Here is a 14,441-nt window from a genome sequence, read left to right on the forward strand (position 1 = left end):
GCTTAAGTGGAGAGCAAATGTTTTGAGAATGATGAGGGCAATGAATGTACAAATGTGCTTTACACAATTGATGTATGTATGGATTGTGATGAGTTGTTTGAGCCCCTCCTAAAATGATTAAAAAGAAAGAAAAAGAAAAAAACACAAACTAGAAGAAGCAAAGAGTGAATGGTTAGAGATAACTGAATTCAAAGGCCATTCAGAGAGAGAGAGAGAGAGAGGCGCAGAAAAGACCTGACAAATGGCATGCTAGCCCTAAGGAAAAGGTCCATATGTTTGAGAGTGATGGATCTAGGACAACTTTGCAGTTGAATATTGGAGCATAGTGATAAATGCTAGAATCCTTAAAAGCACAAGTAGTTTGATACACAGAGGCCCATCCTGATGGCCCTGTAATTTTGTTGATGCACAGCCCGAGTGAGAACTGCTGAAGCCTTCTTCTTCGAAAGCCATGTGGGAAGTTCTCCAGAATAGCTCCCAGCACATTCAAAGCTTTCTGCCTTGTTACAACCATAGTAAGAATCATAAGCTGACTCGCAACCACAGGCAAGGATAAAAAAATTAAAGAGGCAGTGAGTAGTCCTGTTTGAAAGCTGAAACAAGGCCAGGGTAGTAAGCAAGCAAGCAGAGAAAGCAGGACCCAGACCTCAGCGGCCAGCTCCCCAACAGCCCTGTGTGTTCTGCCACCACGGGGCAAAGGCTGCCTGCAGTTGTGCTTTTAAGTGTCTTCTTCTCCAATGAGATTGTAGCAGTTCTGATTTATCTGCCAATTCTTCCTAGTTTATCTGGCAACACCCATGGGAAGGGAAATTCTTTGGGCTTAGATTTCGCAATATCGTTCCTCTTGTTTTTGTTGTTGGCTGTCATTGAATTGGCCTCTGACCCACAGGCACCCATGCGTTACAGACTGAACCAGCTCTGTGGGGGTTACTGGACTGTAATCTGTACTGTAATCCTCTATGGAGCTGTTGACTAGGTTCAGACCACCAACATTTAGGTGAGCAACTGATTGAAAACTGCTTGTACCATCCAAGCGCCTTTCTCTCATCTTAATCCCCCAATAATATAAAAGTAAGAGTTTGTGCATTGCTCCAAACAAACTGCAACTTATCACTGTGGTAATAATCCCTTCCAGAAGAAATAATACAGACTAGTACCAGGGAGTTAGAGTTTAATGATATCCTGTCTAATTCTTTCACAATTCTATTCACTTCCATCCCCCCCACCCCCACACTCCTCCTTTGAGATACATATTACCTCACATCCGTGGGTTCTGTGATTTGCCACAATATCCCACATAAACTCAGAAAACTTGGAGGAATCAACAAAACATGCAAAGAAAACAAACTTTGAGGAATCGTTCCATGTGGAGGTGGGTGCTGTTCAGTCAAAAATCCGATGACCAGGCGGGGGCAAGTCAAATGCCTGAAGCCAGAAGCCAAAACTGTTCAAAAGCTCCAGCAGGTCTTACTTCTTACCAAGACTCAGTCAGGAAATAGAGATCTGGCTTTCCAGGTGAGGCGATGGATGTTTGGAATTGTGTGGCAGCACCATTCGATAGCCAAGGAAAACAGGGTGGCCTGATTCATACTGTACTAGAAACAAAAGAACAACAACAAAAACTGATTGCGGTTGAGTTGATGCTGTCTCATACCCTCTTTATTGGATAGGGTAGCACAGCCCCTGTGGGTTTCTGAGAGTGTAACTCCTGTTACTGTTCACAAGTAGACACTGCCCTCCAGCACGGGACTGTTGCCACAGGCATAGAAAGTCCAGAAGTATAATATAACACATAAGGAATTATGACTACAAGGTCCACATTCATTGATTATATAACTCAATCACCCAGTTATAAATACTTTATTCTTCTCATCTCATCTGAATATTACATATAGTTGTTTTACCTTACAGTGTAGCAGTGGCATATTGGGCCTGACATGTAGTAGGGTTAACCCACTGGCAGTAATCCCGAGTGTGGCTCGGGGTAAATGTTAACTACACTGCACAGAAGTCCCTTAATGCATGTTTTTCAGATCTGGTTCTATTCTCATAGCCTCTGAATGCATAAACAATCATGAGAAATAAGTACTATTTTCCTGACTGGATTTTAGATCTTAACTAATCATTTGCTTTTATACTGCCTATGTGTATTTCTGTGTGTTTCAATAAAATGTGTTTTGAATTTGTTTTTATAGGTGGCTTTTATTCACAAAAAGTTACCACTAATCCAAGCCTTCGGATCATCAGTCTCAACACAAACCTGTACTACAGTCCAAATGCTGTGACCATGAACCAGAGTGACCCAGCAAATCAGTTTGAATGGCTAGAAATGACACTGAATGGCTCTAGGCAATATAAGGAGAAGGTAGATCACATAGACCAGAGTCATTGGGGGATAAAAAGAGGGCTAAGTAGGTGTATTTGTTGAACTTGAGAATTAGTTACTTATAAAATATTGTGATTTCATAGAAAATGCTTTATGACCTCTCTGTTCTGTTTTTTTTTTTACTTTTACTGCTTTGAAGACTGTGTGGCATCTCTAACTATAAAGAAGGACCTATTTTTAAATTTTGTGATCAAGGTCATAGTTACATTGCTAACAGTATAGTTTACATAGGGTGCAAGTATTGTGACCTTAACCTATAGTTTAAAATCTTGACTCTTTCTTTTTGTAAAATAGAAGAGATGATTGACTCTGTTTGTAGATTTCAGTGACTATATTTCCAGTCATGGACATTGAGATGCCACTTAGCTCTGATGAATGCACAAACCGTCTCACTCGCCCTGTGTGTCTTCTTCCAGGTGTACCTCATAGCACATGTTCCGGTGGGCTATTTGCCCTTCACCCAGAACACCACGGCATTAAGAGAATACTATAATGAGAAGTTGATAGATATTTTTAGAAAATACAGTGATGTCATTGCAGGACAATTTTTCGGACACACACACAGAGATAGCATTATGGTTCTTTCAGATGAAAAAGGTAATGTACTATATTGTTTGAATCACTCCACTCCGAGATGTTGAAGCATAGCAGGAAAGGTTCAGGAAGTTGAGAGTTTTATTTTATTAAATTGCCAGCACCACCAGCTTTTTCTGAATTCCCTCAAAATTGTTTTTTGGTGAGTGCCCAGTCAGAAGATGAGGTTTGCAATTTGGTTTCTTCAGTGTACACCTTACAGGGTTATCATTACTTAATTGTGTTCAACAAAAATCTGTGAAACTCAGTGTACTTAAATTTTCTTTTGGATCTTTAAGTTTAGAGAAATATTACTGCTTATTACTTAACTGTGAGGCAAGACAAGGATTTTTGTGTATTTTTAAAATTCATTTTACTTCCAAGAATTAAAAAAAGTCAAGTGTAATTTTTATCAGTGGTTTGAAATAAAGTATATTAAACTCTAATGAACAATGCACTTTAGATTATCTACTATTTTAAGAAGGCAGAGAGCCGATCATTAATGCAGTAAGTGCTTTGATATTAAATTAGTCAGAATAAAAATTCATATGCCTTTTTTTCAGTAATTAGAGAATTAAAAATGTGTCGTACTTCTTTCACATATAAGGTAAAATGACATATTTTAATGTATTGAACAGTTTTTCTTACAGAATGAAATTTAATGTTATAAAAATATGTGTATCTATACCTTTGGGCTCTCATATGTATATGAGTGTGTGTACATGAAATAAATGACACTTGAATCAAATTCTTATATTGGAATATTATTTTAGGCAGAGGTGCACAGCAAGCGAGGTTTGTATTTTGTGTGTGTGTACACTTGCAATGGATTTATACTCCTTTTAATTGGAAAGCTTTCAAATGTATGAGAGCAGAGTGAAAGATCAACAAATTCCCACGGACCCTTGACTCATTCAGCATTTATGAAACGTTTGCCTTATTTACCTTACTTACTTTAAAGTAACTCTCAAACATGAGATAATTTGAGGCTACATACCTCTGTAAGCAGTGCTAAAATATATAGACATTGACTTACATAACAAAAAATAATTATTTGGTATTACCTAATACTAGAGCCTAGGAAAAACCCCAGTCTCTTTACAGTTGTCTCTGGCCCCTCAGAAGCGCTTGATGTCATGCATAGTTTAGGCATGGTTTTTCTTTTCTTACTTTAATAGAGTTAAATTCAGCATTGTTGTTTGTAAAATATATATATGTTTTGTCCAGGAAATCCAATAAGTTCTCTATTTGTGGCTCCTGCTGTTACTCCCGTGAAGGGTGTCAGACAAAAGGAGACCAACTATCCTGGGGTCAGACTATTTCAGTATGATCGTCGGGATTATCACTTATTGGTAAGTTGGCACAATTACCAATTTAGAGCTGACTTCATATTTGTGCATATGTTTGCTGTGCCCTCTAGCTAGATGTTTCTAATGTTTCTAAACATAGCTATATGAACAGTGCTTTGTAGTTTCAACTAACAATTTCTCTCTTCTTTTTGATGTTAGGAATATTTGTCAGCACTTTCTACGTGTGTGCTTATGAGTCCAACTTTTGGGATGCTATTTCTGTGTCAGAACTTCAGATTTATTTAGATTTCACCCAATTTAGGCTACATCTGCAAATTTGTAGACACGTTGAGACTAGGCCATTGTTGTTGTTCTTGTTGATGACCCGTGAGTCCATTCTGACTCATGGCTGCCCATGGATGCAGAGTGGAGCTGCTTCATCGGAATGTGGAGGCTGGGAACGTTCAGAAGATTGCCAGGCCTGCCATCGAAGGCCTCTCTGGGTGGATTTGAACTCTCAGCCATTCAGATAGTGGTCAAGTACTTAATCATGTGTGCTACCCAGAGACTGCATTACAAAGTCAGATCAAAAACTTTTCACCGTCTCTTCATTTGATTGGGTTCTTTTGAGTGTGTGTCTACAAAATGTGGTTGGAATTTTGATAAGGATTGTGTTATATCTTTAGATCCCTTTGGTCAGTATTGACATCTTCACGATATTAAGTCTTCCAACGTGTGGCCATAGAGTGTCTTCCTATTTATTTAGGTCTAGTTTAGTCTCTTGCAGGGGTTTTTAGTTTTCATTGTATAAATATTTCAATCTCTGGTGAAGTTTAACCCTAGGATTTTTGGTTTGCTCGCAGGTGTTTCTGTGATTGAACTGTTCTCTTGAGTTCCCTCTCAGATGTCTTCTTGCGAGCGGATAGGTATAGACTCAACTGGTTTTGTGTGGTGAGCTGATGGCTTCTGCTTTGTTGAATTCTCTTCATCTTAGAAGCTTTCTTTGTAGGTTCTCTGGGCTTTGCTAGATATAGGGTCATGTCACCTGCAAGTAGAAGTTGTTTTACTTCTTTCCAATTTGGATACATTATTATTATTATCATCATCATCGTTATCATCATCGTACTTATGTCTGTGACTGGGACTTCCAGTATGATATTGACTAGAGTGGTGATAATAGGCATTCTTACCTCATTCCTGTTCTCAGGGGTCAGGCTCTAATCTTTCTCCGTAGACTGTAATGTTGGTTGTTGGTTCTTCCAAGTTCCTATAATTATGCTGCAGAACTTCCTTTCTATTCTTAGCTTTTTGAGAGTTTGTATCAGGAGAGGGTGTTGTTTTGCTGAATGTTTTCTGCATTCATTGAGACGATCCTACATTTCCCTCTCTTCTTTTTCTATTACGTGGCATATTACTTTGATAGATTTCTGATGTTGAGCTTTTCTTATTTTTAAGATTAAAAAAGTGATAAAGACTTTTTAGCAAGATGCTCTTATTTAAAACCCATTTTCACTTCTTTTTAAAATGACTACAATTTTATTATGATATATCTAATATTACTATGTATTATACTATGATATTACATAAATTCTACTAACTTATCTTGTGTAATGCTTTATATGCTAAGGAATGAACCAAACTTTGTTATTGTTTTTACCTACAGGATATGCTGCAGTATTACCTGAACCTGACCGAGGCCAATATGAAAGGAGAATCCAACTGGACACTGGAATACATCCTGACACAGGCCTATGGCATTGAAGATTTGCAGCCAAAAAGCTTATACAGTTTAGCTAAACAATTTGCAATGCAAGACAGTAGAAAGTTTCTGAAATACTACTATCACTTCTTTGTGAGTTATGACAGTGATGCAATTTGTAATATGAAATGTAAGATCAATCAAATTTGTGCAATTATGAATCTTGACCACATTTCCTATAATGATTGTTTGAAACAGTTGTACAGAAAGTACATTCACTAATATTTAAAAGTTGTTGTTCATGGAAAGTGTAAAGTATCTCTATTTCTAATGTCAGTTTATGGAAATTAATATATAATTCTTTGTGAATTATGGGGTAGGCAAGCATAATTTTTGTCTATTTTGTTTTTGTTTTTTAACTATGCCCAAATCTTTGATATCTTTGATGATCTAAATTTTTATTAAATTAAATATATTTAAAGTACCTGTTTGTGGAATAACGTTTGGATATAAGATATAGGTATCTTAGCTACAAGATTAAAAATTTAATTTAATTTATACTCTTGTTGAAAATATGATCTATCCAATAAAAATATGGGTTATTCTTAAGAGGATAATTTTTAATCACTTAACTCATTCTTGCTTAAATCTTAATTGATGCATTATTAAGTGAATCTGTTGGTTTTTTAGTATTTTTAATTTTAGAAGTAAAATCATGAGAATGCTAAAACAAAGATTTAGTTTTAATAAAATAATTGCATCATTTAGAAATTTTTTGCAATTAAATTTAGATTTAAAAAAAATAAATGACTAGCTCATGTATTCTTATAAATATAGGGAGAAGTTCTAAGAAATCAAAACCTTCCTTAAAAGATTAATTTCTGTATTTTTGGTATAATTCTCTTAGTAATTTCCCTGGTTTGTGCATTCTCTCGGATTTCTAATGCAAATGACTATATCATATGTGAAGATATTTTTTAATGCATGTACTTTTTTCCTTTCTGTTCTGTTCATTCAGGCTTACAGTAAAATGTTGAATGATGGCACTGATTAGTAGTCATTCTTAATTTTATGGTACAGCAACATATATTGTTGCAAATTTTTGGTAGACACATTTATCAAGTAAGAGAACTTTTATATCTGATTTTCAGAATAGTTATTTTTTCTTTTGAAATCATGAATGTTGAATTTCATTGAGTCCTCTCTCTGTATCTATTTTTACTACCTCCACTGATCACTGAATCTAGGGCATGTGGTACAGAGTGAAATCAAAGGTGACTACTAGGAGTTTCGGTTCATGTAATTGTGGGCTTGTGCTGTCACCGACTGTGTGCTATTGCCTGTCGGAGGGTGAGGAGAACAAGGGCTGAGCATCATTGTGTTAGAATGAACCCAGGCTGCACTATAGATTTAGTCCCCTGATCATCTCTAGTCGGAAGACTTTAGAATTCCTTCCAAAAGTAAATTAGTATTCCAGAAAGAGAGAAATCCAACTCAGATTCAAACTACTAATACAATGGTTTCTACAATATTTCTCTTTTTTTGGAAAAAAAGCATGACGGACTTTTAGAAATTTGTATTATCTTTCTCCCTACTGGTTCTATTTTTGCCATTTTAGATAATTATTGAAGACATTTAAGAAAAATAGTACGTATTCAATTATTCACATACGTAGTGGAATGAATTTAAGCAGACTAACCCCAACCCTTTTGGGGATCTATTCTTGTAGTAGGTCACAGATTTCCATATCCTCTAAGCCCCTACTTGAATTGCTTCTCCTTAGAGTACTGACATGTGTTAGTATAATGTGAGTAATAATTGCACGGAACATCAGCAGAAATAACAAAAAACATTATACTTATTTTATAACTTTTTTATTTCACAGGATACACTGGAAGTGCCTGTTTTACAAAACAATTAAACTAAGTTGCATACTATTGATCCCCCTGACTGTTGTCATGGTTAGTTGCCATCCATTGGGCTCTGACTCACAGCAAGCCTATGCACAACAGAACTCACCACTGCCCGGTCCGGCCCTACCCTCAGAGGTGTTTGCGCTTGAGCCCATTGATGCAGTCATTGTGTTAACTCATTTTGTTAAAGGCTTCCCTCTTTTCGCTGCCCCCTAATTTACCACGCATGATCCTTACTCCAGGGACTGACCTGTCCTGACAACTGTCCACAGTTTGTAAGACCTTGTCCTCTGAGGCAAAGTGCTGGCTGGATTTCTCCCAGGGCAGATTTGTTTGTTCATTTGGCAGTCCATGGTACTGCCAATACTCTTCACCAGCACCGTCATTCACACGCATCCATTCTTCTTCAGTCTTCCATATTCAGTGTCCAACTTTCTCACGCATACAAAGCAATGGAAAATGCATGTCTTGGGCCAAGCACATCTTAGTCCTCAAGGTAACACTCATGCTTTTGAATACTCAAAAGAGGTCTTGGGCAGCAGGTCTACTCAATGCAATATATCTTTGATCTCTTTGCTGCTTCTATAAGCAAGATGAAATTCTTGACAACTTCACTTTTTTCTCTGCTTATTTTTGGTACAATGACTGTATTCTCTCCATCTTTAAAAAATTATTATTAATTGGAAGTTACGTATATAATTCCATAGCTCTATCATGTGAAGCAGAATTGTATAATTGCTACCACAATATCGAATGATATATGTATCAACTCCCAATTAATTTTATATATATATATATCTCCAGGAATGGGTTTTGGGCTCACACTAAATCCTAGCTCCAACTTAAGAACAATGGGTTCTTGCATCATGGCCCTGCTCAATGCTCACCCTTAGAAGAGAACACAGAAAATAAACTGGATGTTATAGCAAAATGTAGTGAAGAATTTAAATGGTGCGTGGCTATCAAATAAAATAGTGTCTAGGGTCTTAAAGGCTTGTCTTCAAACAAGCAGCCATCTGAGTGAGATGTCAACTAAGTCCACATGGAAGAGGCACACCACAACCAGTCACTGAAGGATTGGAATCCATATAATCTGAAGTAGAAGGAGGGATTAGTACCAGAGCCTAAATTGTGAGAATCCAGCTTGCAGAAGGCTATGGATGACAGTGAGAGCCCAAGATGCATTTGTGGGAACTACAGAGGAAAGAAGCTTCTGGTGAACTCCCTCTATCCACAGTTCAGGGGTGAGAGGAAAGTTGTTAATAAACAGGATACATTGGAAAGATGAGTATAGAAGATCAAAGCCATAAATCTGGCTTAAACAGAACTTTGTCAGTTGATCCCTCTCTGCTGCAGGCTGGGCCTGATCTGGTTTTCCATCTCCTTTTGACGCTTCCTGCTGTATGCAGCCTTTTGACTTTTTTTTCAGTTGTTTCAGTTTAAGATATGCTGAGTGTGTTCTTCCTTTTAGGTTTTCCAACCCTAAGTCTTTACATATTTCATTACATTATTTTACTTTGTCTTCCCAAGTGGCCCTTTACAAGTTTCTGTTTAGCCCTATAATTCCACTTCTTCCATTTGTCTTAGCTATTCTATAATGAGCAATCTGCTCGAGAGTCTTTTCTGACATCCTTACTTTAATAAAACGTATTTCTTCCTGTAATATGTCAATGCCTGAGTTTTTAAAAATGCATCTGAAACTTTTTTTATTACAAGAATCCAGGTCTCTTTGAAACTACTGAATCCCCTTAATATAAGGGATCAAATAGGAAGATGGTTAAGGGTATCCACTAGTCATTGCATTGTAGGCCTGAAGGGGTGCTTTCCACACAAAGCCTGGCACTTGGTGTGACCCTACTGGTTCTAATAGTTTTGTGAGGATTCCTATTTCTCCCATCACCACCCCACATTGTAGGTCAACTGACTCTTTGCCGGTCCCCAGACACAAATTCAATGATTCATTTCTTTACCTTGGCACTTAGTGTTATTGCTGTCATTCTAGCTCCCTTTATTTTTTCCTTTCCCAAATTATTATTTATTTTTAAAATCCCTTTATAGAAGTAACCGGTTAAAATGTATACAGCCTTTTCAAGCGGATTCCATCTCTTCTCTGTGGGCCCCACAGCACAAATGTGGATTCATTAGGACCAGTGAGCACACAGCGCCTTCTCTCCGTGGCCTCCATCAGTTCTGGGAAGGCAAAGAGTCTCCTCACACTTGTACGCCAATGCCTCACTTAGTGCGGGATGAATCAGTCAAAGTGCAATAAGCAGTGTGGAATACATAGAATTATATTTACTTCCAGGGATATTTTTCTCCACTTCTTGCTGATAACCTGAATTACATGTGTAGATGACATTGCCTTTGCACAGCAGAGATTAAAGGCTTATGTTTCCCATGTTTGGCCAAGGGAACACAGACGGAAACTTATTTATATGGCAGCATTATAAGAGAAGTTAGCTATCTCGTGTGACTCCAGTGTTGACATAGAGGATGGGCTTCTGGCATTTGTGGAGTGAAAAAGGGAACTGAGAAGTAAGGCAGAAACTTCAAGTTATAAGAAAAGATAAACAGCCTGTCCTTTCTCTGTAGCAGTGAGAAAGGCTTATGATTAGATGATCAAGGTCAGAGCTTCTAGTCAGAGGGAGTTGAGGCCTTCTGGTAGTTGCATAATCTGTGGTAAATTTGAGAGGATTAAGAGTGAAGGGGTGGAATTTAGCCTGTCAATCAGGTGACAGCTTCAAGACCTCAGTTCATGACAGCTTCATGACCTACGAAGATAAACAGCTGACTGGAGGTGGGACCCTGGAGGTGGGACATAGTAATGTCACTGTGAGACATTACTGATGATAAGCCTGATGGAGCTGTGCTGATGCAACCAGAGCCCGCAGCTGGAGGAGCCACGTGGAGACCCCTGCGAGTGCTGAGATGTTCACACCGCCACTGCATCCACAAGACTTACCACCCACTGGCCTGTCATCTTCCTGCACTTCACGTCATTGCATGTGTTTCATGAGTCTGAAGGGGAATTTATAGATTGGTATCGGACATATGGGCTAATATTGGATTTATGGACTTGATCCGGATTGGGCTGTCATGTTTTCTTAATATTCAATTGCTCTTGTAAATAAAGCTCATTCTTATACACACGTGAGTGCCTATGAATTTGTTTCTCTAGCCAACCCAGACTAACGCAGGCCTGATCCCATGGTCTTCCCTTTTTAAAATTATAATCAAGATACTTTCTGAAATAGTTTTTTTCTCATCCATTCAATATAATAACATTATTTCTAGCATTTCTGTGGAGATTAAGTGAGCTAATAAGTGGGAATCATACCCCATTTCCTGGCACGTAGTGAGCATAATTAAATGTTATAAATATATTGATTTAAAAATTAGTAGATGTCTGGCAGGAACAGTGTGGGGCTTGGAAGAATATGGAAGGTGGAGATTGAAGTTAGACCTCCTACTTTCCAATGTTGCTCTGGGGAACACTATGTTTATATACAAACCAAGCCATCACAACTGTATTTGAAGTGGCACCATTTTCTTCACAAAGAGTACTAAGTTTTACTTCACAGTGACAGATGCTCCCTTAGGTGCTCGGGGTATAGCAGCAAACAAGCGGAGAGTCTGCCTTGTCATGTTCCTTCTAGCACCACCTCAGCAGGTGTGCGTGTTTGCCTCCTTTTGGAAACACTGATTGTCTTTAAGCCACGTGACACATAATCAAAGCTACTTCAGCAACGAACATATTTTAAACAGTCACTTTTATTTTATTGGACTTAATTCCCAGAGAATGAATTACTAGGGCATATGACTATCATGTCACAAAAGTGTCACAAATGCAACTATGTTACAAAGATATACGTTTAAGTCTTCAATATTTGGGAATAACAAGGGACAGTTGCTAAAACAATTGCTTTGTCTAGAACCATGTGACATTAACATGGAAGTGATTATCACAAGACAGAGGAACAAACTATTTTATAGTTAGTCTTGGAGCCGGACTTGGTTGTCTCACTGATCAATAGTGAGGTCCCTAGCTGCTACTGACGAAATCCCCTTTCTTACGTCCACTTGAAAGGGTTTATTCTCAGATCTCCAGGCAGCAGTGGAGTTGTGCTGGGAACCACGACGAGTGTCCCCTGGAGCCTTCTGTTGTCCTGTTCGTTCATCTCAGCACATCGCTACCAAGCGCTGTCAAAGCACCTTAGCAACCGCCAGAGGAAGTTTCTGTTCATTTGAAAATTCACTAATTATCATTGCTCTTCAAATGTCACCCATACCTTCAGCTAAAATCGATGTGCCTTCTTCAGATCCTTTAGTTATTCGGGAAGACCTGCCACACATGGGCTGCCAGGAATCGGCTTGGTGGCAAGGGATCTTGCTTTTGATTTTGATAGCATTCATTTGAAAATACTTAGATATTAAAATACCTTAATAAAATCAAAACACTTAAGAAAGTAAACTGCCATATACTTTTTACCATTTAAGGTTATTGGGTATATCTGATATACCAGAAAGGACCCAAATCTTTCCTTTGGAATATTCATGTGTTCGAAGAACAACAGAATATTTTCCACTGTTGTTGTTGTGGTTAGGTGTCATGGAGTCTGTTCTGACCCATAGGATCCTATGAGCCACAGAAGGAAACACGGAACGGTCCTGTGCCAGCCTCACGATTGTTCCCACACCACAATCATTCCCACACCGCAGCCACTGTGTCAGTTCATCTCCTGCAGGGGGGTCTTCCTTTTTGGGGGCTGCCCTCCACTTTCCCAAGCATGATGCCCTTCTCCAGGGACTGGTCTCTCCTAAAAAGATGGTCAGCATAGGTAAGGAGTCTTGCCATTCTTGCCTCTAAGAAGCACAAGCCTTTTGAGTTCATTGTGAGTACTCATTCCACTATATTAGCAAAGTTTCCGTTTCCAAGACTTCCCCTGTGGAAGTTCAAGTCATCAGATGCACAGGGCAACCAATAGTAAATATTTCTGCAGGAACTTTTTTCTTAGCCATTTGCTTCACAATTGAGTTAGACAATGGATTCTTTTCCTGAAGATTGCTTGTCAGTATTTCAGAGCTGCTTTGATTCCACCTGTCTTTTGGCTCTCTCTTGTTAGAAGCTGCCTGTGGTAGTTATGGAATCTCCTGTCAATCAGGTCATAGCCACTCATGCCTCTATGTTGGCATGGCTTTCTCCTGAGGATTCTGGAAACTCCTGTCTTCCTCCCTAGAGCCAGGACACACACACTCTCTTTGGGAGACAGTCCTGTTGACAAGCCACTTGTAGCTATGCTGATGGAGCCAGAACCCTAGAGCTGGAGGGGCCACATTGAGACCCGCACCAGCACTGAGATGCTTCCATGGCCACGGAATCCACAACACTTCCCACCCACTGACCTGTGATTTTCCTGGACTCTGAGTCATTGCATGTGTTTTGTAAGTTGCAACAGGACTTTATAGACTGGCATTTGACATATGGGCTAATATCAGACTTACAGACTTGATCTGGACTGGGTTGGGATGTTTTCTCAATATACAATGGCCCTTTTATATCAAATTATTTCTTATACACATGTGAGTGTCTATGAATGTGTTTCCCTTGTCAACCCAGACTAGCACACTGCCTATGCCAAGAATTGAGTATCAGGAGACACTCTTTCCTGATGCTACCAGCCTTTCTACAAAGAAACTCTCTCTTCGCTACTAGAGAGCTCAAAGCATCCCCAACACTACCATTGCATGGCTCTTTCTTCACCTACTTCCATTAATGCCGTGCTTTCTATTTATGTTTCCTTTTTATTTTGATCAAAACATAAGAACTCAAGCAAGGAAGTGGCTATCCTTTGCTGTTACTTAAAGGCGGGTGTCCTTTTACAGACTTGTTTTGTATGTTAAATATGCCATTATGCATATTGCTAGAAAGTTTTCTTCTGTCTTTTAATGTGAATAACTCAATACAAACTTGATGGGACTCAGTTATTTATTTAATGTGTGTATCTTAACTATTTTGCTGTGGTTTATTAAAAATTTACAGAACTAATGAGTTTCTCACTCAGTGATCTACACACAGATTGTCCCGTGACATTGTGCAATGCCCACAACATGTCCACACTCTTCAGTTTCCATTTTAAGTTCCCTATTTCATTTGACCAATTTTTCTCTGACCTCTCTTAAATTTGCTTAAAAGAATTTTTTAAGCATCTGTTTTATTTAAGTTACAGACTTTGTTCCTTTAAACCTGATCAGTTCAGTTTATGGGATGTTTTTAAAATTTCTTCAATCATCCTGGGTTACCACAGAATCTGTTATTGAAAAGGGATGTATCTCTTGAACATACCTCCACCAATCTCTGTTTAGAAAGAAAAAAAATCTTAGGATTATATGGAAATTTTAAAAACCCACAGAAATTGTGTTGTAAACAAAAACAATATTTATACATATATTTGCTCCAGAACTTTCTTTTTTTTAACTGTGCATATACTATTTATTTATTTATTTAATCATTTTATTGGGGCTCATACAATTCATCACAATACATAGATCAATTGTGTAAAGCACACCTATACATTTGTTGC

At 38.3% G+C, this 14,441-nt stretch overlaps 1 protein-coding gene across 1 annotated transcript in view; it reads left to right on the forward strand.

Annotated features, from left to right (window-relative positions):
- Positions 1-7,888, forward strand: part of SMPDL3A (sphingomyelin phosphodiesterase acid like 3A) — a gene marked incomplete at its 5' end in the record, with an annotated part of 23,953 nt that extends 16,065 nt beyond the window's left edge. The window contains 4 exons of the mRNA XM_045294303.1: positions 2,196-2,365; positions 2,803-2,983; positions 4,187-4,311; positions 5,912-7,888. Coding sequence (XP_045150238.1) covers positions 2,196-2,365; positions 2,803-2,983; positions 4,187-4,311; positions 5,912-6,229 — 794 coding nt within the window. The remainder of the gene's footprint in view (positions 1-2,195; positions 2,366-2,802; positions 2,984-4,186; positions 4,312-5,911) is intronic.
- Positions 7,889-14,441: the final 6,553 nt, after the last annotated feature.

The sequence above is a fragment of the Echinops telfairi genome, unplaced genomic scaffold (assembly GCF_000313985.2).
Source record: "Echinops telfairi isolate 266 unplaced genomic scaffold, ASM31398v2 ScPeMD7_3533;HRSCAF=4204_0, whole genome shotgun sequence".
NCBI lineage: Eukaryota > Metazoa > Chordata > Mammalia > Afrosoricida > Tenrecidae > Echinops > Echinops telfairi.